This window comes from Falco biarmicus, chromosome 1 (assembly GCF_023638135.1).
Source record: "Falco biarmicus isolate bFalBia1 chromosome 1, bFalBia1.pri, whole genome shotgun sequence".
In the NCBI taxonomy this organism is placed as follows: domain Eukaryota; kingdom Metazoa; phylum Chordata; class Aves; order Falconiformes; family Falconidae; genus Falco; species Falco biarmicus.
Window position 1 is genome coordinate 56132274 of NC_079288.1, and position 17557 is coordinate 56149830.

Below are 17557 nucleotides of genomic sequence, written 5' to 3' on the forward strand. Positions count from 1 at the left end.
CTCTGCAGTCACAGACATACTGCGGTAGGAAGAGGGGCACGCACACCCTGTCTGCAGAGATGCACACCAAGCCCTAGGCACTGGGGAAGAAAAGAAAAAAAAAAAAAGAAAAAGAAAGACCCTGGACTTGCCACATGTGGCCTGCACAATGACTGCAGTCGTCTGCCTCACAGCAAGCTGGAATTTGCTTTCACAGCTCTCACGACTGGCAGAGAAGCAGCACACACTGTAGCATCCAATGCGGAGGGGGGAGACACGGGCGAGACAGGATGAGACCAAAACCAGCCTTCCAATGCACCGTGCAAACCTCGAGCCGTTGAAATACAGCCAACAAGGACAGAAATGCATCTGGCCCTTTTTCAGGCCCTGTGAGTGGACTCTGAAAGCGGAAGAATTGGGGCTTACCCATCTAAAAGATACCTCTGCCAATTAAATCTCACAAAAACAAGGCAAGGTGACAAGTCAACCCTACTCCCATCTGTTTTCCAGACTCAGATGATTCGGTGCAGACAAGCTCACTCAAGGCATCTGGCCGTTTGCGGGGAAGGAGAGAAACCCTGGCAGCACAGCGTTAAAGAAAGAGGAGCTTAGCTCAGCGCAGAGCTCAGTGTTCTCTTTCCAAGGGCCCCTGCCTTCAAATCATGCCTACTATAGTCACAACTACCACCTCCATTCCCATCTCCCGCTGCAGGAGAGGAGTATGCCAAGACCCGGTGGCCTACCTCAGCTCGGCTTTCTCGTGCTGCTCACTCACTGCTGCACGTGCCCAGCTGTGCTAGAGCCCCCAGCGGAGCAGGCTGGTAAGGCTGAAGGAACGTGTGGCCGCACATTCAGGAAACAGTTTTTATGAATGGCTGGCCAAAGGCCAGTCACACAGAGTGGGCATTACTCAGGTCTGCCTGCCAACTCAGACCACAGAGGCAGAAACTCATTCGCACAAAGCCATGTAAATGGGGAACATTTTCCGAGATATGTAATTTCTGTACAGCTGCACAAGACTAGGAGTCTGCCGTCTGCAGTAAATGGGGACGGAGCTTCTAGCAGGACAGGAGCTGGCAGTGCTTTGCAACTTCCCTGGTGTCTTAGGTGTAAACACTACAAAGTCAGCTGGAAACCAGACAGCAGGGTTAAGTGACCACACACTGACAGGGCTGTGGTAATGACTTGTTGAACGGGCCACACTTGAACTTGACCAAATGCTTTTGGGCTGTACTCATGACTGTCTTAGTCCCATTCAAATCTCTGTCCTGAGTGTTTCCTACCAGCTGTCCCTCAGCACCATGCTGCAGCAGCTGAGCCTGAAAACCTTAATTACATCGCAGAGGCCTCACAGGATCACTACTGAACAGAACCAAAACTAAAGCAACCACATTAATGTAGTCTTTCAACAGCACGGTTGCATTCCCTCCATGAACTTTGAAGCTGACAGGTCATGGAACAAACGTGGTAAGAGCCAGAAGGGCAATAGTTTGCAAGGATAGTTACAATCAATTGCACCTTCTCACCCATTTCCCTTTCCAAAGCACCCGTGACTGTATTTGCTAGACGTCTGACAACAAAGCTCTCTCAAGGGCACTTCACCCATCCTAGTAATAAAGAGAAGAACAAGGTTATGTTCAACGTGTGACTCAAGATAAGCATTAAAGCTGTTTGTGTTACGTTATCCTTGATCCCACCTGCCTGCCTTATTAGAGGCCTGGATTCACTAGCACGAGAAGCTGAAGCAGATTCTTACAATCACGCCAGGGTGCAGCAGCAGCAGAGTAACTCTCAAGACTGCTCTGTGAGGCAGCGACGTTTCTGTGTCCTCTGATAAAATTAGATGTCCCAGCTTCTGAACTATTGCTTGTCCCTACCCCAAAAAGCTGGGAGTCTCTAGTCTTTAGGATGTGTCTGCTGTTACTGAGAAGGTTCGGGTAGTACCCTGACTTCAACAGTCACACATCCATGTCAACTATTGCTAAATGCTCCGTGAAGTCCTCAGCTTGCAAACTAAGCTTCTTCTGCAAGTACTCCTTTCTATCCTTCTCCCCAGACGTAATCTTATCACTGCAGAGCTGGCCCACTCGAGAAATACGTGAACTCTTTGGAGTGCACAGCAAACGCAGAAGTAAGCAGGAGTTATCCACTGGATCGTGATGACTGAATATGGCCAAGTTTTCAGAGCCTCCTGAAAAACAAAAACAAACACAGAGCGCTAAACTCAGCTACCTGTGCAGCCGTTCCAAACAATGTCATGAAGCAGTCAAGAAGTAGAATAAAATGCATTAGAATAACACTGACTATTACCAGCTCTGTAACTTACTCGCTGTAGTTAAGTAAAGGAACACTTCAATTCTATCTGAGAACAACAGGAAGCCAGAAGAAATGCACTAACAGTGTCCTCGCAAGAAAGTCAGTCATGTCGCACACCTGGATTCTACAATTCACACCAGGGTAACTGACTTCCCCAGCCCACACCCACTCTCCTTCTACATGAGAAGACAAGAAAAAATATCTAACAGGTGTTCCCTGCAACAAAGTAAGATGAGATTAAAAATACTGAATCACTCAAATGTCCCCCAATACGCATTGCTGGCCCCCTGACTTCTCAACCAGCTGACCACTGCTGCAGAGGTAGGACGTACTACCTGGCGAGTCCGCGACCTTCTTCACAGAGGCAGCCACAGACACTCGGGCATTAAACAAAGACACAGGACACAGCATGTGAAGTACGTGGCGGCACGTATATCAGGACCCAAGCAAAATACAGCACAAGGCCAAGACCGCTCAGCATGCTTTTTCCCAGGCGTGTCGGTCCATGGCCAGCCTACCAGCCTCCGCTTTCATGCTGCAAAAAGACGCTGGTGAGACAGGAGGACTGCCTCCCTGCTCTCTCAGGAGGAGTTGCAGCACCATGGCAAGCGCTGGAGGGGTCACAAATCGCACAAGCACGCTTGCTTTTACAAGCTGTTCTCTCAGAACCTCTCACAAACGTCCAAAGCCAAAGGTTTCAGCGTCTCGCATTTGACCTGACGCTGGGGCAATTTTCATGTGCTGCAACTAATTTGGCTGTTTTCAACAGTGACTTCACACTGGACTCAGTGCAAGAATGGGCCCTTTGGGGCTTCTTGAACACGTCGCTTCACATAGCCGCAACCGGCTGCCTGAAAGCAAATCACCACTTTACTCTCTTAGGATCGTGTCTACAGCTGGTGAATACACTGATGAACAGCCAGGCACCTGAAGCATTTAGAAAAGGGTCAGTGCGCACATCGGTGTGAGTCCAGGCCCGCCAAGAACAGCCTCTTCTAGGTGGCTGCAGAACTGTAGGATGCTGAAAGGCTGAGAACGGCAGCAGCAGCCAGAGGGCTGAGCCCATCGAAACCCCAGTCTACTCTCGCTTGCTGTTCTATCTCGCCAGTTAACACATCCCAAGGACAGCATCCGGGAGAGACGACGCATGACCACAGGCATGAACTTCAGCCTAGTATCACCTGACGAGCTTAGCACAAAGAGAGAGCAAAGGGAAACAGCAGCAATGCCCCAACTCCTGGCTAAGGCGCCAGCGAGAGGACAGGAAGAGCGGGCGACTGAGACAAGCAATGTGTACAAAGAGGCCGCACAGCCGGTCCCCAAGCTGCTGTGATGCTGCCGAGCTGGAAGGCTCCCGGTGCCAAGAGCAACATACCGCAGAGCACCTTTTCCTTCTCTTTCTCCACAGGCAGGTAAGCTTCAGATTTGCAACAGCTTGATCTGAAAATACGTGCATGCGCACGGCGCGGGTGCGTTGGCCTCATTTCACTGGCAACGATGCAGGACAGGCTGCGTAATGCCGTAAGAGGCTTTCGGACCCACTCAGAAAGTCTCCAAAGTCCCCAGTTTGTCTGTGCCACCTGCTCGTGCACTCTCAAGCCTGAGGAGATGAGGCACGTGTACGAAACCATCTTAAGGAAACCTTAGAGAGGCTGAAGAGCCTTAGATCAGGTTTAATAGGTGCTATGTGCATTAACGCGCAGAACCTCAGCTGTAACGATGTAGCTCCTTGTAATTGCATTGCTTGGCACGTTTACATCAGAGAATCAGTGTAATAGACGGTGGGCATGCTCACGCTGCACTTCTTGTTACAGAAATAAGAGCAGCAATGCTCTCATGAAAAAGCTGATCTCGTTTCGGGAACAAAAGCAATCACATTTCTGTAAAGCCTAACAAAAAAGCCCACATTACTTGAGCCACTAGCCACCCTTCTAACAGAACAGGCTTTTCTACGGCTGTTCAAAAAGAACAGACAGAAACGCACCGACTGTAGAAAGCCACAACCTGTTGGTTGCCAACCCTTTACAGGCCTGTGGGGATCCCACTTCTACTCTCCGTTTGAAAGCAGTAACAACAGAGGGAGGAATGAAAATGGATACAAGCCAAGCCATGCCTGGGTCAGCCCCCTGATTCCAGCTCAGCTCAGAACAACAGTTACGATGACGTCTTCTTACGCTCTTCAGCTGACCCGCGCGGAAGCTGTACTTGCTCAGAAGCTGCAGTTACCTGGCTAGTCCCTACAGGAGAAAGGGATGGGGCAGGCTCACAAGCCTGAAGCGAAGCCACGCTTCCACGGTCTCCGTTTCCGTCCTTTGCAAGAGCACTTCAGTCAGTTAGAAATGAGTGGAACCAGAACATCCAGCCAAAACTGAGACTATGACTCTTTTTGTAAAGGAAAAATATTTTGACAGAGAAAACAATGCACGCAGGATCATGTCATAAATCAGACCTACTGAAACTCAGTAAGTGACTTGAAAGAGAGAGCTCCTGTCTCCTGGTACTGTTCTGAGGCTCCGTGATCAATTTTGCTAGGAGGACCGAGAAGTAACCAAAAGCGATCGTGACGCCTCAACTCCATGCGCACCATGTGCCAAGGCACGTGATTCGCGCTTGCGCAGACGTCCATCCTGCTCAAGCTGAAGTCTAAAGCATTGGCGTAACCCCACACTCGTAGCTCATCTACCGACCCCAGCTATCTGCGCATGGTATACAAGTCAGCGTGGCTCAGCTGATGAAGGCAGTTTGGTTGCTGGTGATTGTCTGTTGAGGAGCTCAGGAAAATTAGAATTTCTGCTTGTTTGTGCCAAGTGTTCATGCACACTTGGCAACGGCACTAGCGGAACAGGTTGTGAGGTCACCATTCACCGCTTTCAAGAAAACTTAGGGCAGAAACAGAGAAGGCGGCATCCATTCAAATAGCATCTACTAATGCTCTTGGGTAACGTGCCCAACTTGGTATGTAGAAAAAGTCACATTTAAAAGAATTGTGAAAAAAAAAAAAAAAAGGAATGCAATCGCTTCCTTGGGAAACAAAATAAATTCTACATTTGCCATTACTTTATTTTTTACAAAAATAAGCTATTAATACGGAAGCTTCAGGTTAAAAAACCACATTTATCTTTGCCCTTCATGTCCAGGAACAGCTCTGGGCCAGCTACGGAACTATCGAGCATTGGGACAATCCGGTGTCACAAGGGCAGCAGATGGTCTTTGGAGCGGAACCACTTCACGTCCAAACTTCATCCCACGGACTACGTGTCCCATCTTTCCCATCGTCTCATTGTGAAGCCTAGTCGCTGTCCGAGTCATCGTCTCCATCTTTTTTCCCAGACAGAGCACGCTTGGACGAATCATCGGCCTCTCCCAATGCAACAGCCCCTTTCCGCTGTGGCAAGACACTGAAGAAGGCGTCCTTCCAGTCTTTCTTCTCCAGGTACGCCAGGATGATCTCAAACACTGCAACATCAAGAAAGACCACCAGCTCTTCAACAAGGAGGTAAAAGAACTGCTGATAGCACCACCTCCCACATCCATCCTTACAGAGCTTCTCATGCATTCGCTTGCAGCATCTTCAGGCTAAATCTGGTGAAGCACAAGCAGAAGCGCACACGGCAAGTCTGCTACAGCCGCAGCCTAAAGCCAAGCACACTGTGAGCCCCCAGTTACTACCGCAGCGCTTTCCTGCAGCGGCTCCACTTTGAATTAATTGCCCTCAGGGACAGAGAGGAACGGCCCCCCACTACTGCAGCTCTCACCACTGCCCTTTATACAGGCACTAATGCTTTCCCACATTCGTTTGACAGGAATATTGCTGTGGATGCACCTTGACAAGGACTTGGTCCCCTCCCTAACATAAGTGCAGCCCAAAGTCTTCCTGAAACCTGCCGTCATTGTCTTCCTCTTACTTTTCCACCTGCGCTTGTGGCAAAAATCCTTATTAGTCTCCAACTCCATGACCCCTTCTTGCCGTTTCTAGGATGCTGACTCTAACAGCCATCTCCTCCTCCTCCTCCTCCTCCTGTTTCAGCTCCTAAAACTTTCCCTAAGTGACAATAACCCCAGACAGCATTACATACAAACCTCACTGGCAGATTCTTGCCTAGAACAACCCCAGGCTATCCAAAAACCCACTCAACACAGACTGTGGCTCGCCAGCAGCAGGCAAGGCTGCAGGAGGCCCTCTGGCTGGCGAGTAAGCCAGACCTGGATGACAAATGTGGGACAGAGGGGTGGCTTGTCTGGCTTGGGGCTACAGGAATAGTGCTGACACCACCGGAGAATGCTGACTTCAAAGAACGCCCGCAGCACAAGCAGCCTCAGTGCCGAGCGACAGCATACGAGAAAGGTTCAAAGGAGCCCTGGAGGGAAAAAAAGCCTGACAGAGAATTAGGCAGGCATTCAGAAACGGGGGAGCAGCATGGACCTCATACTCGCCGAGAGCCAAGTTACAGAAAACTGTCACATTTACTAGAGGCTTCCTGCACCCAGGCTGACGGGACAGCCAGCTGCTCCCTGGGACGCTGATACTGAAGAGCTGGCCATTTCACTAAGCAGGCTATTCACCTGAAATGTACTGTGAAGGCATGAGCTCTCCAAGGACTGTATCACTATCGCTGTTACTGCAGAAAGCACCTGTGGCAAAAATGCCGGCTGAAGAGACAAGAGGAGTGTAAGGAGCACGTTTCCTCTCCCTTGCCTTGGAACTTCCTTTATCTCATAGTGAAAACAGAACTGATGGAAACACAGTGGCTTCCACAGGAGAACAGAGGCTCCTTGGATGGGCTGCGATAGCAGCAACAGTCTTGTGCGAGGACACAAGGCGGCAGTGGGAACAGCCGGCAGCCTCCACTGCAGGCTGGAATGAAGCAACACCGTCTTGTAGCGTACGTTACAAAGCATTAGCCTTGGCATACAAACCTGAACAGAAGGAAACACACTCTCCCAGCTACACCTGCAGCTGTGCTTTGCAACACAGTGTTTTACATGGATCTCAGATCATCCAAGTTTGATAGTTCCAGGTCGAGTCAAGGAAAAAAGAAAAGTCTCCTCTTACACCGTGTCAGTTTCCTGGCATCAAGTATTTCACACATACCCGTCTCCCTCATGCCTTTTTAACATGGCAATGCAGGCACTGAACTGCCCGTGGAAATGCATGGAGAGTCAATCCCAAGAGAGGAGGATGCTAAGTAAATAAGCAAAAAGCAACAAGCAAGTTGCCCTGTTACTGACGCCACCAGTCTCCCACCACCAGACGGCCGGTTTCATTAAGGCGCTTCAAAGCCTGACAAGGCCGCTCGGAAGGACTTTCTCCTTCTACAGGACTTCCCAAATTCACCTGTCACAAGAAGCTCCCCAGGGACAGGGCAGGCCCTGCAGTCTCCTCTGCTGAGCCCCGTACCGTCCTCGGCTTGCTTCCACTGCTGCACCGAGGCCAGAGTTACCAAATCAAAAGAGAAAGGGCGAGCAATGGTGCAGTTACACTAAGCAGCACGGTGGATGTACTCACAGCAAAACACAAAAACCTCGGTGCAAATGTCCTTCTCCTCACCTACACAAAATTTAGAACAGGAGACTGGAGAGGCAGCTTGATTCTCTCCACCTTACTCATGCCTTACTGCCCTGAAAGCTGTCTTTTAGGCTCAGCTTGTAAGCTATCAGGGTTACAATATACAACAGCCTTTGGGACAGCTAGTAAAGGCAACTCTGCTTTTGGTGGTGGGGGGGTTGTGTTTCTTTCCTGCCCAGAAACCTTAAGCAAAACACTGCTCTAGTATAATCCTTGCCTTACGAAGTGTCTCCGCGTTAAGAGCCTTTCAGCCGTGATTTGAAAATGTTTGAGAAGGGCAAGGGAAGACAATCTCACGCAAAACGAAAGCTCGCCAAATAAAGTGCAGTGAAATCAAATGCCTATTTAAATACCTGGCACCAGAAAAATGCACAAGACCATAAAGCAGATAAATGAAAGCATTAATTAAGCGACCCAGTATATCCAGCCCTTAAACATGTAGAAGAAAGCCTTCAGAAATATTGACACTAGAGGTCAGTATAAGATTATTGCAGGAAAACTCCAGCACAAAGCTATAGCTGGGATAACTTTGGATTAGTAACCCATAAAGTCCTATTATTGCCTACATAAAGCTACGGCTAAAGATCAAGTTTTAGAAATGTAAAATCTTAACAAAGACATGGATTCCGATGATAATACTATATTCTCCTCCACATGTAAATAATCTTTACTAGCATGCAAATACATACCTCATCAACCAATGGCACTTTAAGAAAATAAAGTTATCAACAAGCAATGTGTTACAGAATCGAATAAACTTAAAATAAACTAAGGTAAGATAAAAGAATGTGAGGTGGGGCAAAACAGGCTTGGACACCATGCCAAAAACTTCCACAAAGGTCTGAGTAGGCTCTATTTTGCCTACACTTTTGTTTAATGACAGGGAAAGGTAATCTAATAGTAGAACTGAAAGTTTAAACGGAGTAGGATTCAAGACTCGGGTGAGCAATTGTATACTTCAATCAGAACCAAGAAAGCAGGTGCAGATACAGCTATGAAAACTCAGTCGGTGGAGTACTGCTGATAACAAATGAGGCGAGCCTACAGGTACCTAAGGAGTTACTGCTGAACAAAACTGTCCAAAGAGGTGAAAGCATTACAAATGTTTATCCTTCCCTGGGATAAAATACATGGGAAGTTTCAGCATTTTACTCACTTATACATTAAGCCTGGAAACAAGGCCAGGATGGTATGACTCTCAAAATTACTCATGGGACGTGTCAACACAACAGGAGGTGCACTTTTAAGGGGCTAAGACACCATCCTTTACATTTAATTGTGTCTAAAACAGTTAAAGGCCAGGTCAATTACTGTATCCCAAAGGCAACTAGATTCAAGTCCTATCAACATCACCAAGTAAGAGGTAGGCATCTACAGCACAGTGCACATGTTGAAGGTTCAAATGCTGAATATCACAAGTATATTCTAGAATAAAGTCATAATTTTGTGATTTAAAACTTACCATGATTGACAGCTAACACTTTCCGACTGTTCATCTTGACAAAATTCCCAAGCGGGAGCTGCGCGTGACCAATTCCCTGCTCTACAGCTTTTCTGTAAGTAATTCCCTGTGGGAAAGACACCAAAACAACTGGAATGAGAGTCACCGTTTCAGAGCAGCCCATACAGTTTCCTACAATTACATTTTCTGGCACGAGTTTTGGCCACAATCTTCCTTTAGGAGATAATTACAAAAGAGAAACTTACCCTGATTACACAGTACCTGCTTCAAGGGCTACCTCTGTAAAACTTGATACTTTGAATATATGACACATTGTGAGTACTGTCAAAAGGATCATAAACAAAACTGGTGCATGCAGCCACAGTTCTAGAAAGTGTCAGCCACAGCCTGCTTTAAAGGTGATCTTACAAAGTTACTCAGATCGCAGTAACCAGGTATTTTTCCAGAGGAAGAGTAAAGGAAAAAGAAATGTTGTTTTCTTTTTTAAACCTGGCAACTCCCGTGTCCAAGATGGGAAAAAAAGACCTCTTAACACTGTGCAAACACTTTATACCATAATGACTATATCAAGGATCTGCTTTAGCTCTCTCCTAACTTTCAGCTGTGGACTAGTTGCTGAGGTACCACTTCGTAAGGTTTAGGACCCATCCCTTTTTGGGGGATCATTGAAAATATCAGCATCACATTGCAATATTAAACATGTCACCAGAAACTACATAAAAGTATCTTCGAAGAAAAAGCAGTAACAGTGCTTTAATTTCCTGGCTGCAGTCTTTGTGACATTCCAGGTCCACACAGCATGATCCCACATACAGGTATGGAACCAGATGCCAAAGGTATGTCTGTTACTTAGCCAAGTTCTCCTGACAAGCAAACGCATTAAACTGAGACATCCAGGATTCAAGCGCTGTTCTTCATCTGTATTTGGGCACATGCACATACAAGCGCACGCACATGCACAGACACACAAGTACATGAACAGAAACCAAACCCTTTTGTCTGAAAGTAGAACCCTCAGTAAGCTGAGCAGTGTTATTAATTCCATTCCTAGATTTAAAATTAAAAAATAAAATCCTACCTAAAAAGCTCAGCATGGCTGCACTTTGGAACACAACCTATTGCTAGCAAGTTTTACTTTATAGCTACCAGAACTACCAAGTCTTTTTCCCCATTTCTTCAAAACTTTTTTGAATTAAGTCTTTTTTGAATAACTTTTCTTGTTATTTATTTTTGTTAGCTCACACAGGAACAGCATTAATGTCAAATAAGGTGCAAGGGAAAAAAAAAAAAAAAAAGGCTCTGTAAGGAAACGGACCCCACAGTTTACCTTGTGGTGATTGTGATCCACCAGTCCTCCAATCACATAGGCTTTCTTCTCATCGAGCTCACTGAGAACATCTGGGGAATCTGAGGTAAGATATACTAGGTCTTCTTTCTTTATTAGCTCACTGTAGTGCTCTGTTCTAATTTGGATATCCTGAAAAAAAGGTAGTTGAAAGAAGTTACATTCAATTATTTCTGATTAATTGCTGGGCAAGATTTACAGACCCGAGATGGAACCAGCAAAAATAAATCCAATAGTATGTAGTCATTCCGCACCCCTCATTCATGTTTAAGTGCATAGCCATAGCACAGTGCAGATCGATTTCTGCATAAGTAACTCACAGGTCCTACAGCACTGACTTGTAAAAATCACCAGAAAATTTTCTGAAACCCCAAAAGAACTTTACGAATCCTTAAGTTCTTGTGATTCCTTTCAAATGTTAACATATTTCTCCTAGGGATCCAAGTAATTTTCAAGTCCACCTTCCTAAAAAAAAGTCAAACCAGAAGTAAATGCTTAATTAACATTACTTCATTGATCAGAGAGGTTTATGCTATGCTTCTGCAAAGCAGCTATCGCAGAAGACATGCTAAAAGTAAAACTTCTTCTTTACACAGAGTGCTCTTCATCTGAAGTTGCTGGAATACTGGTTTAACAGGAAGTCGCAAAGAAAGCCAACATGAGTTTGACCATAAGACAATCCACTTCTCTAAAGACCACTTTAGTGTTGAGAGGCAACATGACTGAAGTGAAGGTGCACACAAGAGAATCACATCATGACTTCAGAGCCTTATTTTTTGCCAAGAAAAAAAACCCCATTGTTAAGACAGATGACTGTCAGAACTGCCGAAATCAAGCAGTCTTGCTTGGTCTATCAGAGAACGGAAGCTGTTTAATAACACCGGTAAAAATAGATGTGTGCAGAGTTTTTCAAGCAAAAATCAAATCTAGATTCAACACAAGCAGTCTTTGGCTTATTTAAGTTAAAGTAGTTAAAAACACAAAGACCCACACCATTTCTAACATGCTACTGCTCTGACGTCATAGAAAAACCCACATGGAAAAAGCACAGGTCCCTCACAACGAACAACCTAGTTAGCAACTATAATCAGGACGACTTTTTCTCTTTTTACAGAAATAGTCAATTATTCACCTTCCAGTTCACCCATCCTTTGTCATTTTCATTCATGTTGCACTTCAACTGTCCCCCGTGGCTGGTCAAATAAAACTTCGAAAAGAACAAACAAGAGGTACAAAATACTGAAATGTTAACACGTCAGTCTGTTTCCTCTCTGTACAACACACTTTCTACCCTTAACTATTTGCTGGGTTTAGTTTTGGGGGTTTTTTTGCTGGTATTTGCTAGTTCTAGTTGCTAGTATTAAAACCAATAATTCTTTAGATGAAGTGGTACTAAGACCATATTCATACATATTTAAAAGACAAATATGCACTTACAGTCACTTTTTTTTTTTTCCATCTGTTGAAGATAATACTGGGCATCACAGTATCTTAGTGGCATGCCAGTATTTGGCACTCTTCATCTGCATGCACTCACTTTTTTTCATATATATGGAGAATTTTGTAACATGTGGCTTGAAAATTAACCTACTACAATAGAAATAATTCTCTCACTAAAAGAGGCAGATTTTTTTTCTACTACAGTTCTCACCACTTAAGCCACAGCTACCTTTCTCATATGCTTGATACATGGCAATACAGTCAGTGCTCAGATTGTTTAAACATACCTGCACAGGATGGAATGCTTTGCGATTTTCTGCATAACATCTCTGAATTTGCTTGTGAAGCTTCTTAACATCCTGTATACAACACAATTTGTTTTTACATAGTCCTTCAGACAGAGCACCACAAAATGCTTTACCATGAGCCAGTCAGAAGCTAAAGAGAGGAAAAAGGAAGCTTTTAACTGGCAAAAGCGATACTGATAGTGTGGACATCAAACCCTGAGAAAAAAACAGCCATTGTGAAGGGATTACGCTGACAAGGAAACACATCTTCCACAAAAGTGTGTTTAGAGACACCTCTACATGTGTGCTTGATTTGCATGATGCTAGGAAATAAACAAAACAAAAAAAATCACTGGAATTTAATCATATGTAATAACATACTCAAAATTATCTGAGGAATCAAGCAGATTTATCGTTGTGACAACACCCATGAAATACATGAGAAAACCCTGAGAACATAACAGTTCATATTTCAGAAAACTGCGTTTGCTTAATTAACGTGAAGAAGCCCCAAATAATACAAATAATTTAGTAGCCGGCTCTGGCATTTTGACCTGAAAAATTGGAAACAGGTAACCAGTACTACTTAAAAGGCAACAGACTTAATTTTCAGCTAGTTATGGTTTTTGTATGGTATATTACACAGTTTTATTCTCAGTGCCCCCAAAATAGCAGTTTGTAAGTATAACTGATTCCCACTTTAAAATGAAATATCATTATATTGCTTTGATTCATGTAGTACTTTGAGAATGTTTTGTTATCTCTGTAAACTAGACTTTATCATTACAGTATTGTAATGCAAGTTTTTACAGACACTAGAAAAGCATTTAATTAACCCCACTGCCAAAGGCCACAGCCACCTTCGCTTACAATGCTTCAGCCTTGCCAAACATGTGCACAAGTGCCAGTTTTTAGATCACATTTAACAGGGGCTCTGCCTGCCTGACCAAGGAGGGAAATGTGTTTCACGAAGGACAAAGCTCAGCAAGAAACGCCCAGTCAGCATCTCCAAAACTATCAAGGGGGTTCTCTGGTCTCTTCTGGAGCGCTGCTGAAGGGTTCCTCAGGGAACCAAGTTCCAAAATGCCATCTGGAGCTTCCCAAAAATTCTGCAGTGAGGCAGCAAAAGCCTCCGCTAGTGCTATACAAGCCCGGCATTACACTCAACAAGTAGCCAGACTGGCTTTGCAAAAGCTTGAATTCAAGCAGTCCTGCAGAACAGCAAAGTCCCTGGCAGCAGCAGGGCTCAGGATAACAGGGAGGGGAGAGGTCTGCCTCAGAAACCAAAGGCTGCACTCCTAGAGGAGGCTGCAGATTAAAATACTTTCCTAGTAGAGTTAAAGCTTTTTGATCTGAAAACACCACACCAAGTGCCTTGTTCGGTGGCTGAATATATCATGCTGAACTTTCTGATATTTACCTACCCTGTGATCATCTCACCCATCCTTTCATCCACTCTAAAATTTTAGGTATGAGCAGAATAGCGTCCTCCTGTCCCAACTGCTTCTCATGTGACTGAGAAGAAAAGCTCAGTATCATCATGACGCTCAAAATTCTCATTTCCACAGATACTTACTAACACGGCTGGGAACCTCACATCTACTTTGAAAGAGAAAGTAACTGGATGTGGCATTTGCAGCCCCTCTAGCAAAACTATTTTGAGGCAGAATTGCATCTAACTTCATGGTGAACACACGGCACAAACTGTTTCCATATTCCTGGTTTTGGAATCAAATCAACTTACTGCATCTCCATGAATGCAAACAAAATCTTTGGCAAGCTTAAATAAAGGTAACATTCCAAACCCTAAAAAATTCAGCTACTGACATAAGCAGGTCTGGGAGTCATCACAATCTGAAACATACTAACTGTCCTCTGCAAGTTGCTCTCCAGTTTCTGTGCTCTGACATTGCACCAATACTGTCACCAGAGGTTCTTTCAACATGTATATGTGATGGGTAAGTTCCTTTTACCTTCAGCACCATCAGATCGTCAAAGCTACAGTCCACAATGAGGCGAAGTGTACTAGGAACAACTTCCCTTCGCATACGCTTTCTGACATTCCCTTCATTATTGGAGTCCAATTTTGACTGACGTTCTAGTTTTCTCTTCTGGCGTTTTTCTTTTCGTTTCTGCCTAAATAAACAAACAAATCTTCAAAAAACAGTGCCAAACCTGCTGAGGTATGTGTTGTGCACATAAATACATACTTTCATATCAAGGTGGCTGTCCCCTGACTGTGGTAGTTTAAACTTATCCTGTTGCTTGCATTTGTGCTAAGCTGATACCAGCATGAAACACACACTCCATCTTTCTGAGGTTCTCTATGTACCTCCAAAGACAGGCATCTAACACAAATTTAATGAACTCAATAGTGGAAGTCATGGATTTAAGGATGCTCTGAGTCAGGTCTCAGAATAGAAACAATCAAAAAGATTGTCAAAATTGCAGTATCAGGGTCAGAATGTGGGAGGCAATTTACCTCCTGTTCCACTGAACAGTTTTTCAAAAGGCTTCCGAAGCAATTGTTTCTTCCTCCTGCTCCCCCAGTGCAAGCAGGCAGTTAGTCGGGAGATCACATTCTGGAGACAGCTACTTTAACAACCACTGCCTCAGGAAGTCACTCACATTCAGCACATCAAGGATAAACTACGACCAGCCCACTTGCAGATACATAACGCACTCTCTCAACAGAAAAAAACAGAAGCTCATCATCTTCCAAAACTATGTTAACAAATCATAAACCAACATAACTTGTAGCACAGCATTTCATGTGTCAAAAGAAATTTTTTTATTCACAGTCTTTGTAAGATTCACCAAGTACCAGCGCCATGGAAAGAGGGCACAGCCCATTCAGAAAGGCGCAAGGCCACATGCTATTTCTCCCTTCTGACAAACCAAAACCACGGAAGTTTGAACCTCTCCTGATAGCCTCGGCAAGCTGAGAAACACTTCCAGTATGAAGAGGGGATGCTTACCTTTATACCTTCTTCATATGCAGGTGGAGTAGCCTGCTTTAAACCTGGCACGGGAGAAAACTGGTTCAACTGCCTTGACTTGCTAAAGCAACCTACACAGAAATTCTGCTGACACATGGTTACTATTGGCACTAAACACTAAAAATGTCCTTGGAAAGCTATTTTGCAAACCGTACCTCCGTAGATCTTTCTGTTCTTCCCACTGTTTCTGCTTCAGAAGCTTCTTCCTTTGCCTCTTGGACACGGGCTCAAGGCATTCTTCCTTGTCTGAGCCTGCCTCCTGTTTCCCTACTGGACTGTCACTTGACTTCACCTCTCCTTCCACATCAGGACCGTCAGGGGACATGGCATTTTCCATTGGCACCTCTGGCCTTCCTGTTGGCATTTCTGATGACATGAGCTTTTGGCCAGGTTCACCAACTTGTTTCTTAACACGTGATAAATATGTCATGAAAAGCAAACTTTTCCCTCACCAATTCTGTAAGACAAAACAATAGTACGAGTGTTATTAACAAGCTCACATAGAGTAAGTATCACTCTGCACCTACCATAAACCTGAATAAAGAAACAATAATGAATAAGAGACAGCCTTTTTTTGTCTAAAGCTAGGTTAGTGTCTCTGCAAACAGTAACACATAAAATACTGCAGAGATAATAACCTGTGTTCAGTTCATGTCTAAAACTCTGCCTGCTACATCCACAGCTATTCCAGAGTTTGCAATTAAAAATCTTGTGAAAACACAACTGCCTAAAAGTCAGGAAGCGTACTGGCTTAAATGTCAAACAAAAAGCATAAGCAGCACTATTGTGTGTACAGAAACTATTTTCAAACAGAAAAAATCAGAGGTATCTTTCAATATAACTATGGCAGCATGTTAGAGAAATATAATTTTGAAGAGACTAAAGCCCGGGGGGGAGGGGGGGGGGGGGAGGAGGGGGGTTGTGTGTGTGTGAACTAGCTGTACCCCTCCAAAAACTAATTTTTATTTCTTCTGAGAACCAGAAACATTGGCCATCTGTCAGGGGACAAAACACAGGAAATAAGGGAATGAACAACCTAAACTGTTACTCAGCAAAACACTCTCCGTTCGAATCAAATACAATTATACCTTTCCAATGTACCTTTCCAATGGCAAGTGTTGTTTTTTCATACTAATGTGCCCCTATACTCAATGGTGGCACAGTTTTTCCAAAGATAACTACTTCACTGGAGAACACTGCATCTACAGAGCCAACATGCAGAAACAATGCCCTGGCTTCTTCAGTAACAGAAGAGCCAGAAAACTCAGAGCAGCAGAAAACCGTAAGGTTTGGCTAACACACCCCGATGGCCCAGTACGGCGGTGTTAAGACAGAAGGTCGAGGGAGTAGAGACGACTGTGGGTGCCAAACACCGTGGCATGAGTCTGCCACCACCACAGCACGCACGCCCCGCAGATACTGCGTTCTATACATACATCTGTTTACATATATATAGATACGTATACACACATACAACTATATATACGCGTATCTCTGTATACACACATTATATACGTAGAAACACACCCATTATTTCTGCTCACGCGCCAAAGTACCTCATAACTCCACAGGACCAACCTCCCCCGCCCACAGGAGCCCGCGAGGGCCGCGATCCCCCCACAGGCGGCAGCTCCAGTCGGGCGTGGGCAGGGGGGTCACACTCCCCAGGCCCTTGGGAGGCCGCCATTTCCTCCTCCTGCCATCTGAGGAAAGCCAAAGCCGAGCCCCAGCCCCAGCTCCCCGCTCCCCCTCACCGCCTCAAGGGGTAACGGACGCGGCGGGAGAGCCCGGGCAGCAACGTACCCGCCAGCCGCCCCACGCGCAGGGCCGCGGGCGGGGGGGGCCCGCGGAGGCGAGGAGGCGGCGCAGAAACCCCACCCCGCGCGCGCACCTCCCCGCCGGCCACGACTGCAAGTCCCGGCGAGCAACGGGCGGCGGTCACGCGGCGCTGAGGGGGCGGGCTCCGGCACGCGCGTCCAAGGCGAGCTCCCCGCTCCGCCCCGAGGAGCGGCTGTTGGCTGCGGCGGGGAGGGAGAGTTGCGCTCGCTCCGGTCCCGCCGGGCGCGGCGGGGGGGGAGCCACGCTGATGGCTCTGCCCGGAGCCGGCTCTGGTTTCACCTGGAACAGTTTGCAGCCGAACTAAAAAAAAAAAAACCAAACCAA

General features: G+C 45.7%; 1 protein-coding gene across 5 annotated transcripts; it reads right to left on the reverse strand.

Annotated features, from left to right (window-relative positions):
* Positions 1-1779: 1779 nt before the first annotated feature.
* TRMT10A (tRNA methyltransferase 10A) lies at positions 1780-17334 on the reverse strand. Of its 5 annotated transcripts, none has more exons than XM_056347882.1 (8): positions 17198-17334; positions 15550-15851; positions 14369-14531; positions 12396-12467; positions 11801-11875; positions 10651-10800; positions 9324-9429; positions 1782-2170 (listed from the first exon to the last, which is right to left on the reverse strand). In XM_056347882.1, the coding sequence occupies exons 2-8, from the start codon at positions 15822-15824 to the stop codon at positions 1938-1940; spliced, it is 1074 nt and encodes a 357-aa protein (XP_056203857.1). In that variant the 5' UTR covers positions 15825-15851; positions 17198-17334; the 3' UTR covers positions 1782-1937. The 5 variants fall into 5 exon arrangements, with proteins under 5 accessions (XP_056203880.1, XP_056203857.1, XP_056203866.1 ...); XM_056347891.1 differs by having other exon boundaries at positions 17149-17270; XM_056347872.1 differs by having other exon boundaries at positions 16951-17260.
* Positions 17335-17557: the final 223 nt, after the last annotated feature.